Here is a 25,161-nt window from a genome sequence, read left to right on the forward strand (position 1 = left end):
AGGAAAAATTTGGAAACAGCATTCCTGGCAGCCAGCTGCCTCCAGGGGGTGCACAGGGCCAGGGGAGAGAGAGCCCAGGTAGCCCCTCTGCCCACAGAGACACCACTCACTCCCAAGTGCCAGAGATGGTTTATCCCTTCCCTTCACCCCTGTCCCACTTGTTTTGCCTCTTGAGGAGTTTGTTTGGTTGCACTCAAAATGCCACAAGGCGAGAAAAGCACAGCAGTGTTTGTCCAGCACAAACCCAGTCACCCTGGCAACGGGCAGCAAAGCTTTCCCAGCCTCTCCTGCTCTGTTTTGTCCCGGTTTTTGCCGGCACTGGTGTGACTTGGGCAACAGCTAGGAGTGCCAAGTATGCTGTTAGCACCATCCCAGCAAGGGCAGGGATGAATGCAAGAGCCGGCCTGGCTCTGCTGGAAGCCAAGGGACACTTGTGTGCTGCCAAGCCCCTGGGAGCTGGCAGCTTCCTAACACCCTCCACAGCAGAGCCATCCCCTGTAGGAAAGGTAACTGCATTACTTACTGCCTCACTCAGGCAGTCTCAAAGTCACCCAAGCATAGCTGATCTAATTATTTTTGCAGCACTGTGCAGCATTATTGCCATGATTTAATCCTGCCCAGGATCATTACACACCCTGGTACCGTTAAGAAAGCAATTATGACACTGACCCATGTTTTCAGGGAGCTGGGCAGGTAAGTGCCTTTGTCATCTATCAGAAGGTAATTTTCTAATGTGATTAAGAGCCTCTCTAGAAGAAGATAATGTACTTACCTGCTGCCTTTCAAGGATGCCTTCAAGTCTGACTTAAACTAGGGTACAGTGAATAACTTAGGGGGAAAAACCTCCCAAAACACAAGTATTAGCTGTGTAAGATAAAGCAGACAGAACAGGTTTGTTCCAGGTGATGGTAGGATGAGGACAGTTAAACAAACATTAACCAAAAGTTCAAAATCAAGTGTAAAAAGGCTTTTCCACATTGCAGGAACAGTGGAGTGGGGTACTGTGCTGAGTGGAGGCACAGGCTACTGAAAAACAGCAGGTCCAGTCATCCTGGAGTATCAGGCATGTGTTCCACTAGAACCAGTCCTGCTGCTGCCATGCACAGCCTGCAACTCGTGGAAGAGAGGTAAAAATATGAGTGCTAAAAATAATTTCAGCTTCAGCCCCGTGCTGGGTCACAAAGAGCAGAATCAATGCTGGGTTCTGCTCCAGGCAGATGGATGGCAATGGAATGATGTTATTCAAAACACTCAGTCCAGGGAGACAGAAAAATCAGCAACAACAAAGGAGCACTCCAAGGTTAACAATTCCTACCATTTTACAGTGTCACCCTGAATTTCTAAATAAAATGTACTTATTAGGGGAAAAGAAAGGAAAATGTCAGTGTAGGAAGCTCCTAGAGGTCAAACAGAAGTTGCTTTAGGGATGCAATTCTTGGGCTGGTAAAACTCAGCCAGATGGGGAAAGACAGCAGCAGCAATTAATTGTCATTTGTACTTAAAGAAAAAATACACAAACCATTCTGGCACACCTGAGAATCCAAGCTTCTTTTGTAAAAACATCTAAGCCATCCTCTTCATTCCTGACTTCTCAATTAAGTGGCAAAAACTCTGTTATTAACTCCTTGAAGATGTATTAAACACCAACTGGCCTTCCCTGCTGGAGCAGATTGCTGCACTAGTTTGGAAAAGGAGGAAAAGAAAATTGATGTCTAAGTGTAAGGAATTAACCTGCATAAATATGGAAAGAAACAGAAGGGTGACTCCTATGTGCTCAAGTTAGGAATTATTAATAAATGAGCAAAACTCCCAAACTCATGCTTTTGCAGTTCTGTTCCACTCTCCACCAAACATAAAAAGTCTGAATCATTTATGACCTAAATTATTTATAACACAGATATATTTTTGACTTAAATTAATTTCAGCAGCAAAATCCCAAGCATCTTACCCAGGGTAGGTTGCAGGGTTTATTTTTTCCCTTCACATCACAAAGGGAAAAAGAAAAAAAAAACCCTCCTGTCTTTCAGGCTGGATGCCTAGAAGACATTAATTGATCAATTCTTTTCAGAGTTGGGTATGAAAACTCCTCTGTGCCATGTTACACAACTTCTTACCTACTAAGGAAGAGAGGAGTTAAAGATCCGATAATAATAAATTCAAAATGCTGCAACTGGACTAAACAGGAATACTGCAGGAATGCCTGGAATACAGGTGAGCTCCTGCTCTTCCCCTGCTGCCCTCTGGGAGCAATCCTCATACACCATTTCCAAGAACCACCAGCAAGTTCTTCCCCTCCAGCCCCAAAGCTGATCCCTTATCTTGCACTTTTCCCCTCTGGACTCTCGATATCTTCAGTCTGACCACTGCTATTCCCTCTCCATTCAGACTCAGCCAAACAGAAGTGAAACCTTGCAGAGAATTCCAGTTTCACGTTTGCTTTTCCTCTTTTTCAGATTGCTGGTCCTCCATGAAATACCTTAAAGCCACTAAAATCATCATCCTAACTTGTGAATGATACAACTTGAACACTTATCTGCAAGTGAGTAACAAGATGGAGATGTACCAAACACACTCTTATTTCTTCTTCTGAAGATTTCTCTAAAAAATAAAAAAAAATCTAAATTCAGTTTAGTGTGTATTTATACAAGTAAATTTCCTTCCAAACTCCTCAGTGGAAGATTTCCTGCCAGCCCTACCCACTTGAAAATAACAGAAGATTATTTTCCTCTATTTCCAAACAGCTTGATGGATTAAAAGGAGGCCTAGAGAGGTTTATGTAGCATTTACCACTTTTATTATTTATAGTCTCATAAAAAGCAAATGGAAGAATTAGAGATACACAACTGAAATTCTCAAGCATTTTATTTTATAACCTAGTGTATAAAACATACAAAAAAACCAAACCAAAAACAAAACAAAACAAAACAAAAAAAAAAAAGAGAAAATCCCAACAAAGTGGAAGTGAACTAAAGGAAGATCTCATAATACACATGTTCCAAAAAGCTTTACCTAAGGGCTCAGAAGCAGGAAACATTCAGCCTAGTAAAAATGGGGTTCAGAACCAATCTTCACACTTGCAGTCTGCAGAGTTCTGGCTCCAAGGGCCCAGGCTGGGTTGCTGGAAGCAGCAGTGGTTGTGGGGGCTGGTGTTGGATGTTTTGTCTGGAACAGCTACAGTTCACTTCCAAGCCCACATCAGCCCTGTTAGTTGTCATCAGTGAAGCGAATGTGTTTGCTTGTCTGTTGGGTCTTCTCCAGCCGCATCCTTTCAGCTTTGGCAATCAACTGCAAGCAGCAAAAATGATGTGGAAAATCAGAGGAAAACCATATTGTTAGGATTTGACTGTATAATCATAATATATTCTATTCCTCCTTCCTCCCTACATGGTTGAAGACATCAAAATGGCAATTTCAAAATCCTAAAATACAGCCTCATACAGCAAGTTAAAAATTCTATCCTTTTATTAGATTCATTTGGCTACTGATGTAGGAAAAACAAGGTCAAATCACAAAAAAAAGCCCAAAAAGAGTGCTTTATGAATATTGTGGAATTTTAAACAGGAAAAACCCCCACATATATCCCCAGCACACCACAGAAACTCCACATGAACGCACTGAAGAAAAATCACTGAGGCACAGAAACCACAAGAAACATACACAGAATAAAAACCCTTATAAACCCCATCCATGAACAAACACACAAACACATTGAGAACACACACAAAACTCCCATGTCATAAAAAATCCTAAACCCAGGCAAAAACATTGACGCTGAAACCACAAACTCCCATAAGAACACGCACAGCTACACAAAACCCCTAAAACCCACACAAGAACATGAAGAAACCACAAACTCCCCTAACACCACAAAAACACACACACAAACCACAAAACCCACAAATCAACACAAGAAAATACACAAAAAACCTCGTGGAGAAACACCACAAGCCAACACGACACCACAATCTGAGGGCACATAAAACCCCCACAGAATCCAACACAGGAACACTCAAAGGCACATACAGAGCACACAACTCCCCCCCTAAAAAAAACCCCACCAGGCTCCCTAAAAACAGCAGAAAAAACCCAAACCCACTAAGAAACACCAAAACCAACCTCTGAAAATATGTAATCTGCAAAAAAAAAAAAAAACCAAACCCAAAAGGAAAAAATTACCAAAACTCTTCCAAGCCTCTCAAAACAACTCCAAAGCCCCAGTACATGCAGAGAACTCTAAGTACATATAAAATCCCCAAATCCCACAAAAAAAAACCAGGCAGAGGCATGTACAGAACCCACAAAACCCATCACAATATACACAAAACCACACACACACAGCAACCACAAACCAACACAAGAAATCACACGAAAATGCACTCACACAGAACACAGAAGTACCACCTTTAAAAAAACCACAAAAAACCCAAAACAAAACACAAAAAAAAAAAAATCACCATCCCCTCAAAAAACCAACACCAAATCAAATCAAAACAGCAACAAAACCAAACAAAAGCCCAGAGCAACTTCTCTGCTGGAGACTACTCAACCATACTAGCTGGAGTTATGTGGTCACTTGCACCCAGGCAATCCAGTGTGCCAGATTTGTTCACATACAAATCAAATTATTTATTACTTCTGCATATGGCTGAGTCCTGCACACAGCATGGAGGTGCACCTTGTGCTGCTGCACTCCCTGTGGCAGGCAAGATTTGAGGCTTTCCCAAGCAGCTTCCAGCAATAAAACTGACCTCAAGATGGCTAACTTTTATGCTCTGGTGCCTAAAAAAAAACCAGTTTAAAACAGTTCAGCCCTAAGAGGAAGCAGAGTACAGTGGTTTAATCCTTCAGCATATGGGATGGAGAATGCCAAACATGGGAAGGGAAGCTCTAAGATATGAGCTGCCCAGTTCATACTGCTGAGTGTTTCTATTAGAGAATTTGCAAGAGGATTTCCATTTCTAGCTCATCAATCCAGTAGCAGCACCTCTGTGTAACCACAGGGCTACTCCTGAATGCAAACAGGGATCCAGCCATTCCACAGACACCAGGGAAAGGTTTCACTTCCACTGGCACAGTTCCTATAATAAACCAGATGTCCAAAAGAGATAGGATATCCCAAGGCCCCTCAGAAAAGGCCTGGCCATCCTTTGGAATGAAAAAGGTGTCCCTGTCTTCCCTCCAGGCCTGGTAGACTGTCACCAATTTTTTTGATTGATTCAGGAAGTGAAATCTCTACCACTTGCTTTGGTTTTAGGCCCTGCACCAGCTGTGTGCTGCAGTGATCCTTAACCATTATCCTGAGGAAAGCAAAATGGGCCTGGATGTTTTAGAAAAAATGGAAAAGAGGAATCTCAGACTGCCTCAACTGTCCATGCATTCAACACTGATTCAAAGAAAATATAGATGCTTTAATTCCAATCATAATGCAGCTAACAGGCAGAAGGTTCCACTTCAAAATGGTGTAAGGGATTTCAAACATCATCAACAGAATAGAAAGGCACACTAATGGCACATTTTACTGAGTATGTTAAATTATTAATTTAATAATTATTTATAGTTATTATACTGCTTCTTTCTACCTTTGAGATCTTCACAAGAAATCGTCTTGGAAGTACTAAGGAAAAATTTTCAAATGGGAAAATATTAATGAACAGAAAAATATATTATCAGTCTGTATTTCAGGAATACAGACTGTAAAAAAGCGAGGAAGGGGTTAAAACTTACTGATTGCAGCGAGGCATTCTTGTCTTGATGTTTTGCTTAACAGCTTTAGCATTTAAATAGAATTCCCTGGCTTTGAAGTTCACACCTCCCTGTGTGGCAAGGTGATGGGCAGGGGAAAGAAGCAGGAGTTTGCATCCTTGTGCTGCCAATTGTTAGGCAGAACCCAGACAGTTTGTATTTGCAAGCCTAGATGAGGTACATTACTGCCCAATTTACACCAGCTTGGTCAACAAATACCAATCTTCAAAAGATGAAGAAGAGAAACTTGAGAGCAAGGGCTCCTACAGTCAAAATTAAAGTCAAAGGTCTCACTGGCACCTTTGGTTTCAAAAAGTAAAAGTACATTAAAAAAATCCTGGCAGCAATCAGAAAAATGTTCTAAAGATGTGGTTTTCAAATTCCAAATTCCCTTTCTGCTTATATTAAAGAAAAATGGCTCGAATCAATGCCATTTTCAGGCTTTCATGAAAATTAAATTAGACATTCGGGCAAATTCTTTATGCACATCTTTGTTTAAAAAAACTCAACTCATTTGTCTGCAGGATCTCTGAAAGAACATGCACACAAACAGGATAAGACATGCAAAATATGCCTTGTACAAGATAAGGTTTTGAGCTGTATGACTGCTGCTCCTTTAGGTCAATTAAATATTTACTTTCCATTTTATGTGGGGCAGGATTTTTTCCCTAACGTCCAGGAAACAAAGAGTCTCCAAAGTCAACAACAAATAATTAAGGTCAGATGATTCTGAAGTTTTGCAAGCTACAGCAAAAAAAAATCAGGCTAAAGCCAATTCAGAAACCTTATCTGGATTGTGTGTGAAGCAAACCTGGCAATAAAACGTCTGTGAAATACTCTCTGGCTCCTCTCTGTCAAGTCAGGGATCTGCCTGGCTTAGTCAAGGAACCCTTCATGGTGGAAGGAGCTGCTGGGGCTGCAGCAGAGGCTGCAAGTTCATTGCAACATTCCCTTAAGGCTGCAGCCCACAGGCACAGCCAGGAGAAGGCTGCAGTGTCCCAGTTTGGAACTGGAAGCTGCACAGCCATGGATGCTGGCAGCAGCAGCCAGCTTTGGCTGGGGCTGACCACTCTGGGAACACACAGGATTCACCACAGCAAAATAAAACTGTGTTAATGGTGAGGGAAATGAGATTTGTTCTCAAGAAAATTATTTTCTGGATCATACTAGAGATTTAAGAGTGCAGCACTAGACTTGATTTCACGAGACCACATCAAGACTACTTAACTTATTAATGAGCTCATCCAGACAGGGTTTCAAAAGAAATCCAGCTTACAAATGAAGTTCAGTCATGGACTTAACTTTCTCCAGTTGTCCCTGCAATGACAAGCCTTGCACTTGTCAGCTGCAGCAGGACAGCCACACTCTGTATTCTGTGGCTGTAAAACCCTGCTGCCAGGTCAGTAGGAAGTGGTTTATCAGAATTAAAATACACAGGGTGTCAAACCACATGGAGCAATGCAGAAGCAGGGTCATGTTTGCAGCCCTGGCTGCAGAGGGAACAGCTGAGATTTGCAGGTTACCTTCTCTGTACCCCGCTTCTTTTCTCGAGGCTGGTTCAGCTTAGCTTGTCTGTCCACCAAAATCTTCTGCCAGTAACGCTGCTCATGGTCACCTTGGGGGAAAATGGACATGGAGCAATGTCAATAAACACAGCCACCAGAAGTGCATCCACTTCTCACACTCATTAAAACATCTGTTAGGGAAACCTAACAAGTATTTCCCCAGTAGTCTTAAATTTCCTATCCACAGAAGCCACACAGAATTGCTCTCTACCTGTCATCAGTTTTAGCTGAAGTTTCACCACAGCACACACAGGCCCCTTTGATTTACTGATGTACTCAACCTCTGACATATTTCAAACAGTTACCAAACAGGAGAAAAAAAAAAGTAATTACTGTAAGAACAATTGAGACTATTTTGTTTCATCAAAACCATTGCCTGGGGACCTCATGAGCTGTCAGGAATATTTGAACATGGGCAGCAACACAAAAGCAAAAAATTCAGCAGCTCTTCTCAGCAGCTACTTTGCAGAGAAGCAGTAGTTTGCCACTGTTCTTTCTGGTTTGTGATGTAATTATCACAATGGGAATTTTGTGATACCATTTTGCACGGTCTCAGGGTTCATCTTCAGCCACAGGGAAGTTTCTGAATGATCTCAGAAGAGATTCCTGCAGAAGTTCACATCTCAACGTGATCACAGATGCTTGCCATCTTGCCAGATGCCAAGCTGAAGATACTTAAAGTCAAATCCTGAAGAGTAAAATACTACTGGGAAATCTTTAGTCCCTGCTGTAGAGAGCATTAAAGATTCTTTCCTTCTCATCTCTCACCTTCTGCCACCAAGTAAAACAAAAATCCTAACTGTGAGTCCTTTGTGCATTCCTGGAAAGCTTTTCCATTCTCATTTCAATGAGCCAGTTAGAAAAAAAAAAAAATCTTAAGACCATGAATGGAATGCTCCTACAATGTAGTACTTACTCCTAATCTCCTACTACACTCTGATGTAAGGACACCAAACCAGAGACAGACAGACACAGAGCACACAGCTGTAGAACACAAAATTTGAGGTTATTTCTGGATCTCTGAAACACAGAGCACACAGGAGACAAATCTATCTCCAAATGACATTAGCAGCACTCACTGAGTCTCAAACTTCAATTAACTTTGATATCATCATGAAGGTTAATGGTTCCATCAAAGCTTCTCCTCCTGCAATCCTTTACTGGCATCTACATCCCTGCACCCAGCAGACTGGGTCCTAAACCAGGATTTAGGCAAGTGTGGGGTGAAATATTTAAATAGAGATGAGGCAGTCTCATATTGACTGTTTTACCTGTTTGGTTTTTTTTTCCATATTACAGTTTTTGGTCCATCTTTCAAAGACAAAAGTTTAATGAATACAGCAAGTTTGACAGGCTTCCTCTTTATTTCTATTCCTCAATGCAACAAAGAGGCTTCTCCACACTTGGCAAACTAATCCAGTCTAATATAAGATACAAATTTAGAACAGCACAATCATTTCAGAAAGAAACAACACACATTAAAATGAAGTTGAAAAGTAGAGCCCTTCTTATTCTGGCCTAAATTATTCAACTTCCTGAAAAATAAGGATCAATTAGTGGGTAAGTGCTAAAACCCACTTTAAGTGTATCTGTGCTGTTAGATCCTTGCCATGCCATTTCACACATATGCTCAGTATTTTCAACCAAGTCTTCCTTTAAAATTCTTTTGCATTATCAGAATGTTCTATTCATAAAGCTGCAATGTGAATTAGGCTCTACAGCCCTTTGCCACTGAAAGTGAAGCAAATCAACCTAAAAAGAACAAAATTAAGTCTGTAATAGGAAGCAAAAATCATCATTTTGCTCTGAATGGTGGCATAAAATCCCTTTGTGTTTTATCAAGTTCACAGTAATTGCAAAACAAGAAGACTCCCAGGAAATAAAACTACTAAACATGCAATCTTTTTCTCCTGAGACATCTAAATATATCCATAAATTCATCAGGAATGATCCCATTCACAGTAATTAAGGCTTCTCCCATACTTTCATGAAAAAAAAAGAAGACTTACCAGTGAGAACTTCGAATTTCCAGTTGTTTTTGATCTGTATTTCTTTGTGTGATTTCATGACAGTCTGTGCATCCTCAGGAGTCTTGAAACGGACGTGGCATTCGGTGTCCCCCTCCAGCATGTCAACATAAGCCACCTCAGCCAGCACTGCCAGAGCATCCTGTCAGAGCATGACACAACACACACCATAAATCAGCCTTCAAAAAGGGAACTTAAAAAGAGAGACTTTTGACCATTCCATTTGGAGGTCGTTAACATTCTCAAGAAGGTCATGAAGTAGGAGAAAGTAATTGAACTTTGTCATTTAATCGATCAATCCCTTGTCAAAGAGTTTTGAATTAACATTTTTTCCTAAGAAGGTTATAACTGAATTCTAATTTATGAGCCTGCAACATCTTCCCATCTATCTCTCATCCTGCCCTCCCATTAACAATTTAAAGCAGTAATTCCTGGAAACCTTATGGTATCATTTTACTAATGGAGCATCACCCATTTATTTCAATGCTGTATTGGATTTTTTTCAAAAGTAAAAACTGTGCACTATAACATCGATAATCTCAGTCTAACAGAAAAATATCGGACTTGATTCTACACATTAAATGCACAAAAGCAAGCTCATGCATGGCAGATGATTTGAGAAAGGAGCAGTAGTAAAACAACTCTATCTTTATGAAGTGACCTCTGCCTGAATTTTCACTGACAGAAGGGAGAAGAGTCACAAATGCTCTTGCAGATGAAGCTGGTGACTTGTAATTCCTGCTGTTAGGGAAATTAAGTAGGACCACACATTCCTAGTCAATTTTGTTCACAGCAGGCAGCTCAAGTAAGATGCTTCTATTCAGGAATCACACACTGCTTTTAACCCTCCACTACCAAGGGCAGCCTTAAAACAAAACAAAAATTAAGTGACAACGCTGTTAAAGATCATTTGAGAGCCAACAAAAGCTACTTTTCGGCTTTATTCTGTTATCCCAAAGCCATCCTTTCATGGAAAACTAAAACAAACCAGAGTTCCTTGGAGCTGGCAAAAGTGAGTAGCTCGGAGGAGCACCTTGAGGGCAAAACAGGGAAGCAGAGAAGTGTAAAATTAGAACATCAAAATAATATTTAAACTACACTGCAAAGACCTTCGCAAGTCGTGTGGCATGCATCATGGCTTCCATGGAACGAGAAATGCAGCTCAGTTCTGGAAGTCTGAGGGGAAAAAGGTCTGAAGCAGAGCTTAGTGGCAGCTTGCTGCAGCTGACAGCCCAGAAACACAGCAAAGCCATGTCTGGTTGCACTTCTGCCTTCCACAAAGTTTGGCCAAAAAACAAAACAAAACAAAACAAACAACAACAACAAAAAAAAAACACCAAAAAAGAGGAAAGAAATATCAAAAGAATTTAAGTTTTCTTCTTTTTAAATACTAAGCTTTCCCATTGCCCACAGCCTATCAGGGTGTGACACAAACTTAAAACCCAGTGAGGAATATCCTGCAGTCCAAGAGGCCCTCAGAGGTTAGAGGAACAACTTGTGCCACATTCTCTCTGTGTCTCCAGCACTCAGCTGCCTTCAAACACACAGAGAAAAATCAGGCTGCTGAAGCTGAAACCCCAGCACCAGTGAGATGAGGGTTTCAGTGAGAGAGTCTCCTATGTTGCTTAGGTTCATGCACACACCAAGCCCCACACACTTGCAAGCAGCTGGTGACTCGAAATGGCTTCCCTGGTTACAACTGTTTGATAAACAGTATCAGAAATGGAATTTTAAACCATTCCCTCGCTGTTCTGAGTGGGCTGGGTATGTGTGTGCACCAACCTGAGTTCAAGTTGCTCAAATTCTTTGCAGTTGTTACTCATCCTAAAGTGCAATTTGGGAAAGAAAATGCCCTGTGTAACATTGATGGAAAATTCAGGATCTGGAAAAAACCTGTTATTTCCTTTGGAAAACTCCTAATATTTCCATTTCAAAATGATGAAGCTTAAAAACTGGTATTTTCCTTAAAAAGAATTGATGTGTAACTTTTGGTTTGTGTCATCACACAAAACTTGCATTAGGAAAAAAGTGACTGAATCAACAAGTTCCACTCCTGTCACTCTCCCTGAAATTGAGTTTTTGTCATTGTAAAATTCTTTCCGAAATCAAGAAAATTGGTTTCTCATGCAGAGAGCATTTTCCTGCCCCCAAATTCCTGTTAATGACAAAAACATCATAAACTTTTTAAAGTCTCCTGTCAGGGTGACTGGCACAGTGACAAACGCAGAACACTGAAGAAGTCTCCAGCTCCTTTTTTTTAACTGGAAAGCACCAGAGCTTTGCTTATTCTCCTCAATATTTTCATGATAAACTTGACATTGCTACAAGCACAATACAGGCTTGGTTTTAGTTTGAAACATCCTCCTTTAACCTATCTTTCCACTGAAAAATCTGCCATTTACAGACACCAAGAAATTTTTACTCAGCTACGGGCCAAATAGGCAAAAAAAAAAAAAAAAATCAGTGAGTCTGGGTAAAATGGTATTCCATATTCAAAGATTTGGGGGGCAGGGTAAGAGGAAAGGCTAACAGCTACCCTGAGGTTACAAAGGCATTACCTTGATCTGCTTCCTGCCCGGCAGGGGCTCGCTGCTAATGATCTTCACAATTACTCCGCTGACAAACTGAGGCCCCATTGTGTTGGCCTTGGCGGGAGGGGCACAATCTTCACTCGTGGCTGGGCAAGTTAAAAACAGGGTGGGGGAAATAGAAAAAAAAAATTATTTATTAGGTTGAAAAAATTAAGACATGAAAGCACAGGAGTAACAGTGTAAATAAGCATCAAATATTGTTACTGCAGTTTGAGGTTTATTAAAAGAAGGATCAAGATTGTCGAAAGGTTCAAGCCACTTTTAGTAAAAAAGATCAGCTTCAAGAAAAAGTCTTTGAGACAATTTTAAAGTCCACAGGGTTCTTCCTACAAAGACATTTTATATTGTACCAAGAGTAACCCCGTAGTTATAGAGTGATGATTAAAACCATGCAGAGGGCCATTGGAACATCAGTGTGGAGGCTAGTGAAGAGACACAAAGAGTGCTCAGAGGAAATAAAATAAAGAAGAATTCTAAACCAGAAAAAAAGTAGAAATTTATCTACAAAGATATAATTTCAAAGCTCGTACCCCTAGAGCTGGTAAAGTCCACTTCCAAGCTGTTTTTTTTAATACCTCTGGGACAGTCAAACCCAAGCCGGTCTGGCCCAAGATGCAGCACCAAGACAGCTGATTATTCATTTACCTCTCTGAGGCCTAATCATGACAACTACCTAAATACATCTGTAAGCCTAGGAAGTGCTATATGCTGAACTATGCTGAAATCACTTTAGTATTTTCTTACATAACTCCTTAGTAACAAATCCACCATAATATAGTGAGGGGGTAACTTTTACTATCTGACATTTTGAGAAAACAGCAGCATTTTACACAACAAAACCTTCTGGCAGGGTTTCTGCAAGACCAGGGTCTTGCACCACTTCTGTTTGCATACCGGAAACACTAAGGAAAAAAAGACAAAACCCAGGATTACTTTTGTAATTTTCAGATTTCTGCACACCAGACTCCGTCTCCATTTCTCCCACGGGCTCAGGTTTGATTTGAGACATGGTTTTCTTTAACGAGGCCATACTGGCTTTCTGCAGAGCCAAATATTCCTGCTTCAAATCCATCCATTCGGTCCTAAAAGCAGCAACACAGGCACAGGATGTCAGTTGCAAACAAAAACCGATGTTTAGAAACTTACAGGTAATTGAACAGGTTACAAACAGCTTTAGGTGGACTTGGTGAACAGTGCAGACCATTCTGCCACCAGAGATGTCCCTGCACTTTGGTCAAATTCAATTTTTTCCCTAACTCAATCTCCCATGGCTTTGCTTTAGAGAGTTCCAACAACATCAACCTATCATTCCAACAGAGTGGCTTTCAAATTTGCTTTAAATATTCAGACACCATTGAGAAGAGTTTGGTGAACTGTGTTTTCCACTGAAACTACACAGAGCACAGGCACCGAATTCAGTGTTAATTCAGAGACAGTGAACTCTCAATTCAGTGAATTAGTTCAGTGAACCCACTCCTGTGTCACTACATTAAGAATCAGTCATTCATTTTCGAGAAAAAAATCATTGCTGGAAAATCAACAACTGGTTAAACTCACCAAAAACCTACCAAGATAAGGACATTCCTCCCTATTCAAATGCATTTTGGTTCAAAAATCCCCCCCATGGAAGCAATTTATATATTTACATACATTTAACATGGAGATGTTTCTGCAAACAGCCAGAGCTTTGCTCCACAGCAACACAATGCCCGCAGTGGCACTGTGAGAACGACTCATTGTTACCCTAATCTGTGCTATCAAACAAGCTGATAGAGGATTTTTAAAGAGGAGGATATCTTCTGGTAATGGTTTTAGCTGTTAACACTGACAACTGTATACTTCAAAAAAGCATCCAGACTCGCCCAGGATCATACATTCTCAACGGAGCAAAGGCATTAAAATAACAAAAGAGCCACGTAATGATTCTTGGAGATAAAAAGGCAACACCATCCCATGGCAAGGTTTGGTATAAATACGGGCTCAAGGAGGAACTTTGTGACTTGCTCAGCCAAAGAACAGGAGATCATGGAGCCTGAGTCAGGCAAGTATTTGCAATGCTTACACTCTTTAAACATTTTACATTTTAGCCATCTGCTAAAATTGAACAACCTCTAACCAAAGCTCTTGTGTTTGTTGCAGTTTGCTCAGAATGCTGATGGCAGAGGACAGGCTGCGCTGACAACCTTTTTTTTTTTTTTTGTGGACCCCTTTTACTTTAACATGGAGGTGCTTTCTGTGATATAGAAAAAGTAAGTGCTTCCATGTTTTAGTAGAGGTGAATCCTGATCGCAATCCTGAAACTTCATCCTGGATTATATGGGGTTTTTTTGTTGCTTTGTTTTTGGGGTTTTTTTGCCTGTACTTCGGTTGAAGATTTTTACATCCTGAAGATTTTTAGATACGGGAAAAAATTTAGCTGTGAGCAGATCTTTTTCTAAGCGCCTAAAGTTCATTTAAAGCGATTTTTAATTTTGAAGGTCTCCCTTTGCTTTAACATGGAGGTACCTGCTGCCTAAAAAAGTAAGTGCTTCCATGTTTCAGTGGCGGTGGATCCTAATGCTCAAAGGCTCCTTACAGGAAATGTGCATAAATGTTTTTTGTTACTGCGGTTTTATTTTAATTTTATGTAGTTTTTCCCTTGAAGGACCCCCACAACTTAAATGTGGATGTGCTTGCTTTGGTTCTCAACAGTAAGTGCTTCCATGTTTTCGTGGTGGTGAATCCTTTTAAACTCAACACCTTCCTCTGGAAATATGTCAAATAAAAAAAATGTTCTTCTATATAAATCACGATTTTGCAGCACGAGGCGGCGAGGACCCCCTCTACTTTAACATGGAGGTACTTGCTGGATGCCTAAAAAGTAAGTGCTTCCATGTTTTAGTTGTGGTGACTCCTAAAAGCCCAACACTTTTGGATTATAAAGTTGGCAGAACTCTACACGTCAAGCTATTAAAATTTAAACTCGGGTATTTTATTCTTCTTGCTGCAGGCTAATACTGTTGCTAATATGCAACTCTGTTGTATAAAAATTGGAATTGCACTTTAGCAATGGTGATGGACTGTCAGACATACCGAGACTTCAAGAATAAATAACTTTAAAAGGTGTGAAATATGGTGAATTAAATTTTTAAGAAATAAAACTTACATAAACATTACAAAACACATGGCTTAAATTTTCTACAAGTGACAAAACAGTGCATACTACAAGAAAACATACACATTCAAACATTTCACAAACCTTAAATGTGGTACCACAAGACAAATATTTACAATATCCCCGAGGTATATATACTTACCCAGCAGTAAACTGTTAAAACACTGAAGAGGCCCAACATGGAATGAGATTAAAACTTGTGGGGTTTATTTCAGAGTTACAGTAGGTGTGACAAGTGCAAAAATCGGGGGATTTTGTACTCATTTAGGAGGTCTCTTTATCAAGCCAGCCACCCATTTCCCTAGTACTACCATTAAGGAAAAATTAATCAGTGCTAACACAGAAAACTTATTTCACCTACTTGGAGAGTACCCTGAGGGGAATGACTTCTTCCTCCATTTTGTGTCTCTCTTTGTGTTTTTTCTTGTGTTTCCTTTTAGATTTGGAAAGGGATGTGTCTTTTTTGTCTTTGTCTTCCTCTGCAGAAACTTCTATATTAAAACAGGTCAAATGAAAAAAAAATATTCAAACACTGATAGTTAAACATTTTATTACAATAAAATCACATTCAATGTCTACTGCTTCTTTGTATTAACTGCTTCTGGTTCATTTAATTTAACTACCCAGGTTTACTTCTCACACTAAATCTCATTTCACTGCAGCTTTTCTTATCTCAGGCAACAAATGCTTTTCCTTTTGTATTTTAATTTATTTATCTAGTTTCCCATGCTGTCTCCATTTGCCCAGGCTGTCTGTTTACCAATACTTTACAGTTCTATTGTTATGAACTTCTTTGAACTATTTTGATTTCTGATTAGATTTCCCTACTTTAGTGTTGCAAGTTCTTCCTCATTCCCCGTGTAGCTCCTCTCCTTGGAGTGACTCCTTACAAGGTTTAATCTGAACTGAAGGGAACACTGATATACCCAAGCTGATCTAATGCTTCCACTCTACCATCCATAAGGCATATCTATACTTTCATTTCATTCTTGCATAGAAATTATGATAATTAAAACAGGCAAGATTTTTTACCATTGGAACCTTTTGGAGCTTCTGTTTTTCCTCTTTTATTGTTTCCACTTCATCTTTTTCAGCAGTTTTCTTGACTTTTGGAGCTGATGTCTCACCATCTCCTGAGGTGGTTCTTTTTCTCTTTCCTGGCCTGCTTTCCCAGGTTACCTCGGAGCTCTCTGTTCTGTCCCATTTCCTCTTTTCCTTTTTGGAGGGCTGCTTGGGGGGCTCAGTTCCCTCCATCTCAGAACACTCTGAGGGAGTTCTGTGCCTTTTAGACTTGGGTGCTGCCTCTGTTGTGTTATTAGTGTTGGATTCCTTTGGCTCTGCAGCTGCCTGTGCATTGCTCTCTTTCTTGATTTTGGATTTCTTCTTTTTCTTCTTTTTCTTCTCTTCTGGATTAAAAACACAATATTTAAAACTGTCCATAATTCAACACTTGATTAGATTAGTTTGATTTAATTTTTTTTTCACCTAACAGTTGCTGGTATAATAAAGAATTGGTGATAATTGTGAGGAATATTAATGTGATTTATCATCAGTCTTAGAAGAAAGAAGGAGGTCTGGGAAATTGTACTACAACACCAGAAATGAGAGAAAATGTTTAAGTGATGAAGTTGCAAAATAAATCTGGGATACTGGTTTGTAAATTACAGTAGATTTTTCACTTCAGCCCATGCTGGCCAAACACAGCAAGGTGAATTGTTTTTATGAAAAGCTTTTAAGACATGTGAAATTAAACTGCAGTAACACAGCAGGTGAGAATTTTCTCTTTAGAAGCTGAGGCACAAAACTGACCCAAGAAACACTTCCTTGATCCCAATAACTTAGCACCACTTACCTACTACAGTGGTGTCACTTGAATTCAGTGTAGGAACTGGTTTATTCTTTACTGTTTTGGGGAAAATCCCAGGTTTCCGTGGTGCTTCTTCTGGTGGATTATTCAAAAACTAAAACAAGGAAATTGAGAACCACAGAAGTATACTTTCTCTGAAGAGTCTGCATCCAAGTTAAAGCTAAAACCAACAATCTTTATCACACTTCAATATATGAATACTTTCAAATCACGTTTCAATACAGAAAATTAGGTATGACCGTGCTTGCTTGATGAAATTTAAACATCATTTATTTTGTTCACAGAGATCTCTTTCTGTAAAAGATGACAAGACTGGCCAACCAAATTACTTACCAAAAAAACCAAAATAAACCCCATTATATTCCAAAGTCTTCAGGTTATTAATAGAATTAAATCTTTAAAGAATTGTAGGTTTGGGAGCAGGAAAGAAGAGCTAACTCCTGTTAAGTGAAGCTTTTAAATGGTGATATTTTGGGAATTTCTCTAAGATTCAGTGGGTGACCTAGTAAAGAGCACAGCATTCATATCTCAATGTGTCACCAGGAACAATGGCAGCAGCAGAGGCAGCAGCACTCACCTCAATGGCTTTCTCTGCTTGTTCTTTAGTTTCAAATTCAACAAAAGCAAAGCCCTTTGGATCCCCAGTGCTCCTGTACCGGGGGATACTGACGTAAACGACATTGCCACACTTCCCAAACACCCGCTCAATCCAGCTGTGATTGACGTTTTTGGGAAGCAGCTCCTAAAGGAGAGAAAAAAAAAAATTGAAAACGTTGAGAGGCAAAGTATCCAGGTAGCAAAAAGTGACCTGAGAACAGATCTCTGATTATTCATACTCTATAACAAGTACATTATATATTTAATTTAGATGTTTCTCTTCTTCACATGACAGATACCAAGAGCTCACCCGCAGCTGGATCTTTGCAACACAAAATCTCTTGGTAAATTTCAAACCTTGGAGGAAATACCAGACTGGCTTGTCCCAAAATACCCTCTGCAAAACACAAGTTATTTTTTTTTAATTGGTAGTAATGCAGGAAGGTATCACAGTAAGAATTCCTGCAGGTCAGTAAAGAGTCACTACTGATAAAATTTTTACCAGTAGCCAATATTTTCAAGTTTAGCAGTTACAGCTTAATCTATCACATGAGCAGAACCTTTTTCAGCAGCTTCTTGGATGACAAAATTGTCTGATTTTTACTTCTATAATGTCCTTAATGTAGCAACACATTTTAGCAGCTTGCAGACACGGTGTCTGAGTTCAGCATTTCCCCTCCCCAGTCACACAGAAATCGTGTCACACTAATTTCTCACTAGACCCAACAGAACACTTTAAAATCCCACTCTCAAATTTGTTCCTAAACTACAAGAGAGTCGGCACTATTTCATTATTTTTTTCACAAGTTACTGCACTAAAAGGTTCTCCTTGTAGGGAAACACTTATCACATTCAGATTTTCTTTTTTCATAAACTTTGCCATCCTCAGAAAAACATTTTATTACAGCTTGGCTTTTAATGGAAAAGCCAGTTACTTCAAGTGTTTTTCAAGTTTTAATAGCATAATAGTGAAGTCTGTGGTAAAGCATATAAAAAAGCAATATCTGGGCTACTTCTATTCTCCCCATTTCCACATATCAGTTATTTACAAAACATTTGGCCACGCATTTAAGCTTTTTATGGACAATGTCACTCAAAACTTAAAATATCTTATCCAAAAATGATATAGACAAAGTATTTCAGAGTTCTAAGCAGTACCTGTAATCATGTTAGGAAAATATTATGTCTGGCACATAGTATTTAAAAAAAAACAAAAGCCAACCACATTTTCCGGGCTTTTGTTAAGGAAGGAATCATCAGAGCAGATCAGCTCCTCCTTATCTGGATGGGCTGGCATTCTGGCCATGATCATTGTGTATCTTTATCACAGAAAACTCAGTGCTGTCTGGAAAATACTAACTCAGCTGCTAACAGCTACAGGTACACAGCAAAAATTGTACCTGTTATAAAAAGGAAATAGAGACAAAGCAAATCCCACAGTGGCCTCAAATCTGGTAAATAAAATTGCCCAGGGTTTAACTAAGCAGAAGCTTAACCACTAGATTTCTTTCCAATCTAGCACTCAGTTGGCTCTACAATGTAACAGTTTTTTCACTCAGACCGGGCTGAAATACCAAGGTGAGATGCAGACTTATCCCATCAGCACAAGCCATTTTCATTTAAATTAAGCAGTCATGCCAGTATCCAGGTGTGCTGCTCGGAGGATAGTTAAAATTTTTCAGTTATAGTCTGCTTTGAAAAGAATGGTGTTTGCGTGTGTACAAAAGCAGAGGCACTTATATTAATAGATCTTATAAACAGATAATGCTGTTTAAAGTACCCTGATAAACTTGGGAATGCATCTAGATCCTGTTTGATGAAGCTAATTTAGTCGTTATTAGAAAGCTTCAACTACATTAATGTAATTAGCAAATATTTCTTAATACCACTGGTGCTCCTCTAATAGCATTTAAAAAGCCCAGGGAACACAGCAATTGCTCAGTGCAATGAAATTGCACCTTTCCAGCCTGGGAAGCAGCGCTTGGCTTGGCATTTAAAACCATTTAAGCTGGCAGGAGAAATCCCTGCACCAAACAAAGCCCTTTCTTGCCACAGCCACTCTCAGCTCTTGCTCACCTGCCTGTGCTTAATTAATTTCTTTTACCTGTGCTGCACTGTGAAAAATGCGTATTTTATGATTGGCTTTTTGCAAATATTAAAATGATTATTGTAAGTGTTGTGTTAGAAAGTAATGCTGTATCAATTCTCTAAAGTAGCGTGTTAAATATAGTTTTAGGTCATAAAAAATGTTAAAATAGAAACTATGCTATGTAGGATACTTTTTTTAAAGAAAGGACTTGCAGCGGGATAGCAGCCACAGGACACCTCAGTCTTTCAGAGAAAGAGAATTTATTGCCCTCTTATCAGAAGAAAGGAACTTCTTCCCACCTCGAAGGCGCTGTTAGGATTCAGAGGAAGAAGTCGACTATGACCAGACAGAATCCTGTAATTCTAATTGTATTACTATACTTATAACCATTTTATTACTATTAAACTTTTAAAATTTTAAAAACAAGTGATTGGCATTTTTCACATGCACAATGAGCAGCAGCCAAGGAAAATCCTGATGCACAAAAAAAGTTTCCATAGTTAGGAACAAAGGGACAGGGACACACACAAGGCCAGCCTTACCACATAGACTGTCCGACTGTCCACGTCCGTGGGGCACTCGCCAAGGGGCTGCCGTCTCCTGATCCTGGTTCCTTCCAAATCCAGCTGAAAGCAGGGAGAAAGAAGCATTTTCCATGAGATTATTGCTGACTTCAGCACCCCAGCAGAACTCTTCCAGCACCAGCAAATACACAAGGGTGAGATGTTCAATACCTCTACAACAGATGAACTTTTAACTGCCCGAGCGATCAGCTTTCCATCAGTAGTCAATTTTTTCATCTTGTTGAAAGAAACAAGAAGTGATATGTCAACATCTAGGGGGGAAAAAAAGTGTAATTATGAAATCAGGTGATGTGTTCTACTCCACTTGTTTTCATGTGAAATTTCATTTTCTTCTGTGCTAACCACTATGAAAGGAATTTTGTTCTTATACCTCCCCACTGATACCTGCTGTCTTTGAAAGGAAAGGAAGAAAATCTCCTTTTCTGATGTAGTTTTACAGCACAAAAAACAATTTGCATTAAAAATATGCCTCTCCTTCGAGTACTCATCGATTATTTAACCTGGTGCTGCCAACACAGAGCCCCTGCTTGCACCTCAGTTTTAACCAGACATGCTGCTAAAACCTGGACAGAAAATTATGTAGCACTAGTCTTAATAAAAATTTAGACATGTCTAGTATCTCTAGAAAATGCAGAGGGATTTTTACTTATTTATTACTTCAGTAATTATTTAAGGGGGCCCTTAGGAAAGCTCAACCAACCACAAAAATTGTCTGAAGAGACTCAGTAACCCTAGAAGCAAATATACAAGTTCTTATCAAACTTGTAGAGAAAAAATTAACAAAATACCTATGCTTAACAACATATTCGAGTGACATTTTAATTACTGCACCTATCTACCCTGCAAAACAAGTTCAGTACTTCTGAGGGCAAAATGACTCTTGTTTAATGGCTTGTTCTTAAAATTACTTAAGAATGGAGAATGAAAATCAGGTCTCCCAAACAGTCATTTCTACCCTGGCAGATGTCTTTATCCTAGCGTTCACAGGACAGGAGGAGAGCAAGAGCAAATAAAATTTTTTAAATCTAGTACAGGTTCCACCTCCTGAGCTGCTGATGCTGATTTCCAGCATGGAACTCCTGCCTTTCCCAGGAGAAGACATGCACCTCAAAATAACCTGTCACTGGTGCCAGCAATACAGGGAAGGACAAAGTGAAACTCAAGTGTTTATGAAATATACTGAAAATAAACTTACACCCATCTCTGGACTTCTCTATTTGTTCTCGAAGAAATCTGTCTTTGTGGAGATTGACATCACCAAACCAGAAATCCACTTGCTTGGCTATATCTGCCAGCACCTGCTTAACTCTTGACCTCTTCTTCTTCTCTCTTTCCTTCTTCTGCTCCGTGCTTTCTTCTTCCATGGCTTTGCCTCTCTCTGTTTCAGTCTCCATTCCTGTCATTCTGTCAAACGAGACATCAATATAGTTTTAAAAACACAAAAGCAGTTACTTCAAGGAGTAAATGTTCTGGTGTAATCTTCTACCATGTCACCAGAAAAGCAAGTTACTTGCCAAAAAGAGTCTACAATAACTAAAGCTGAAAAGCAGGTAATTTCCCTCCTCATAAACATGTTTTTCTAAGAATTGAAAAACGATACACTGTTTTTCCTCCACTCCCCTTAACTTACAGTACAAACCGCTAGAAAGATCACACACAAAACCCAGGAGCACTTCACACTTCAGAAACTAACCTTGTATTAGCCTTGATCATGGCAGGTCTGGTAACAGTAAGGTTGATTTTTACAAAATTGTCTTTATTATGTCAAAAATGCAAACCACTCACTCCAGCAGCTACCAAGGCCCTGCCCAAGAGCAGTAAGTCAATAAAGTGTCCCCAGTGGCAAACCCGGGTCTGTCACAACTCCAGAACAGGCCCCTGGAGAATAAACCCTACCTAGAACCAAGTGACTTGATATACAGATTCATCTTGAAAAATATAAAACCGTTTTAATGCACCGATTCATCTCTTTTGTTCACGTTTCAATTCGCTGTAGCTGAGACCTGCCAGTCACCACTTCTGTACCTCATTTCACACCAGCAAAACAATGCAATGCTGCCAGAAGCAGACAGCTTTTGGAAAATTAAATTACCACAAAAATTAAAGCCATTAATGTCGCAATCACCATATGAAAGACTTCAGCAGCAGAGAGGGAAACGAGAGCACAGCCATCAGAGAGGAAGCCCACTTCGACAACAGGATGGCAAAATGGAAATGGCCCCCAAATTCTTGTGCAAATGAGGCTTCCTCAGCGGGAGATCAGCTTCTCCCCTGCTGGGAGCTGCCGGACTCCAGATAGTGAAAGGTCAGCAGTCACCTTGGAAAGATAAGCCAGGTAAAACTGCTCAGCAAGTTCAAGCTCCACTCAAGGCCTACAGCAAGGTTTTTATATTAATAACCAGCAGGCAACACCTTTAATAACCAGCTGAGGGCTGCACTGAGGTGCTTCACAAATGTAAAATGTCATTATGGGCTGTCTGTCCGGGCTGAACAGCATGAAGGGACCACACCAACACCTCAGTGCGGCCCAGGACAGCGCAGCTTTGTTTTAAAAAGCATTTTGAGTCACTCAGCTCGGGGACCTCCTTCCCAGAACAGGGAAAAGCAGCTGCAAGCTGCACTCCAGGCTTTCCTCTCACTTTGTCCTTTACAAACGAAGCTTTGAGGAAATTACTTTGCACTTCAAGCTCCTCCCGAGTTAGAGCAAATATCAATGATTAATAGGTACATAAAAACCCCAGTAATTAATTCAGCAATGTCCACGTGCCCGGGTGTAAGGCAGTCTGTATTCCCCACATGCCAACTCTCACACTACCAGCACTACTCTGATAAACAAATTAAAATCAGAGCACAGCAAAAGCAGGGTCAAAACCTCACACTGATAAAGCAAAGAATACTCTCTCCAAAATGAAATAAAATCACAGTGCCTCTGTGTGCCAGAGTGAAACCAGAAAAGGAGGGACAATAAAACAGGAGGAAGGAACTTCAGGAAAGCGAAGATAACACATAATAAATAAAAAACAAATAAATAACACAGCTGCACACTCATCTATAGACTCAATAAAAACTAAAAAATTTCAGTGCTAACCTACACACAACCCCAGTTTCTATTATTATCAACATCTGGAAAACAGAATAAAATTCAACTGTAATACAAGGCCTGGACGAAACTGGGTGCAGATATAAAATATACTTTATTCTTTTAAGCACAGATGCAAATGTTTGTTTGCTTGGGGTATTTTAAAAATTAAAATGGGGCAAGAGGGGATGAGGGAGAAAAAAAGAGGAATTCAGAATACTTTGTATACTATGAAAATGTTTTTGTGGAGTCACGGGCAACCCTAGGTATGTACTGCAGAATAAATGCAAGTATTCAGCAAACCTGAAACTACTTAAAAAGACACATCCTGAAACATTTTACACCAATACAGACACAGGCAGAGCAGGCTGAAGTTCCTGCCCTGCCCTGAAACGTCTCGCTATGCAAAATGAGGTAACAAAGGACAGGAGTTAATACATGGGGACCAGCAGAAATTTCTTAACCTAAAACCAGAAAAACTTCTACTTTCCCCCTCCCATTTTACAGAATGAAACCAATGCATTATTTTAATCTGCAGTTTTAAGGCATTCCATGGATTTCATGAAACTGGTGTGCCCACAGGCAGAAAAGGCTTTGCTTCCATTTGGTAGTGATGAGTGTTAAAGCTGGTCCCACACCTAGAGAGATCCCTGTGTGCTGGTTGTGCCCTTCCCTCTGGCACCTCAGGGGAGGCAAAGTGGACTTATTTCTGTTCAAGACTGGTCGTGGGACTTATTGCCGTGGTCTGGGCGTCAAGGTGGGGATCAGTCAAAGGTTGCACTTAATCTCAGAGATCGTTTTTGTGGTTATAATTAAAATATATGCCAGCACCAGACTCTGATTGGGTGGATTCACCTGTACGACACAAAAAGGACGGCCCAATTTCTTCACAATATCTCACCCTCAAGAAACACAAGTAAATTTTAGGAACTTATTTCTGGTTCTTCCCTGTGGTGACGACGAGGTGATTAGGGAACTGAACAAGCAGCAGAGCTGCTGGAGGTAAACAGAAGGAATAAGTACATGGAAGCAGAGTGGAGGTGGTTACAAAAACCAAGCCTTCGGCGGCCCAGGTAGCTGCTGCATTAGACCAAACCCACTGAAAATCTATGGGAGAACTTCACCTTATTTACTCCTCAAGTAAGGGGCAGACCACAATGTGAAATAGATTTTTCTAGCTCTGACTTATGCTGAGAAGCCTGAGCACCACACACTTACCATAGACCAGGTACTGACCACTGCAGGTCCAACTGCTGAAGAGATTTACAAATTCTAAAGGCACAACACTTAAAAAAACAAGCACAGACTAACTCTGAGGGGCCCAAAGCCCCCTCAGCACGAGTTCCTCATTTCACCAGGTGCCAAGACACGACACCATGCACAAGAGTCACCGGTGCATCACTTGCGGGCAGAGCCAACTCAGCGCCCGGGGGCAGTGGCCAGCCCTCAGGAAGGCGCCCCGCGGGTCGGGATCAGCGGGTACCGGGAGAGGAGGATGCCGGGGGCGGGCACAGCACGGCTCAGGGTTCCATGGCGGTGACCCGAGGGGCCCAACGCGCCCGCCCCGCCCCGGCCTGAGGGGAGCGCGCGGGGGGCGTGAGGGGGGGGGGGGAACTCCGCGCGCGGGCGGGCGGCGGGAAAGGCGCTGAGGGGCCCACAGCGCCCCCTGTCTGCGCCGCCACCGCTGCACCCGGCCAACCCACAGCCCCTCCCCGGTCGCTGACCTGCTGCTGCTGCTGCCGCCGCCGCCACACCGGCTCGGCTCCGCCCGGCCCGTCCGCGGCTCCGGCTCTGCCTCCGTCCCCGCCGCTCCCGGCGCGAGACGCGCTGCCCGCTCCCCGCTTTCCAAGGGAAAAAAAAAAAAAA

The 25,161-nt window shown here is 40.8% G+C and overlaps 1 protein-coding gene across 1 annotated transcript; it reads right to left on the minus strand.

Moving 5' to 3' along the window:
* Window positions 1-2,777: 2,777 nt before the first annotated feature.
* Window positions 2,778-25,139, minus strand: LARP7 (La ribonucleoprotein 7, transcriptional regulator). The gene is given in 14 exon segments (XM_030948289.1): window positions 2,778-3,285; window positions 7,266-7,357; window positions 9,317-9,476; window positions 11,893-12,011; window positions 12,859-13,007; window positions 15,441-15,570; window positions 16,112-16,138; window positions 16,141-16,485; window positions 16,932-17,040; window positions 17,524-17,688; window positions 20,175-20,258; window positions 20,367-20,467; window positions 21,412-21,620; window positions 25,020-25,139. Coding segments are annotated over 13 exon segments (1,770 nt in total). The 5' UTR covers window position 21,620; window positions 25,020-25,139; the 3' UTR covers window positions 2,778-3,204.
* Window positions 25,140-25,161: the final 22 nt, after the last annotated feature.

Source organism: Camarhynchus parvulus, chromosome 4 (assembly GCF_901933205.1).
Source record: "Camarhynchus parvulus chromosome 4, STF_HiC, whole genome shotgun sequence".
Classification (NCBI taxonomy): Eukaryota; Metazoa; Chordata; class Aves; order Passeriformes; family Thraupidae; genus Camarhynchus; species Camarhynchus parvulus.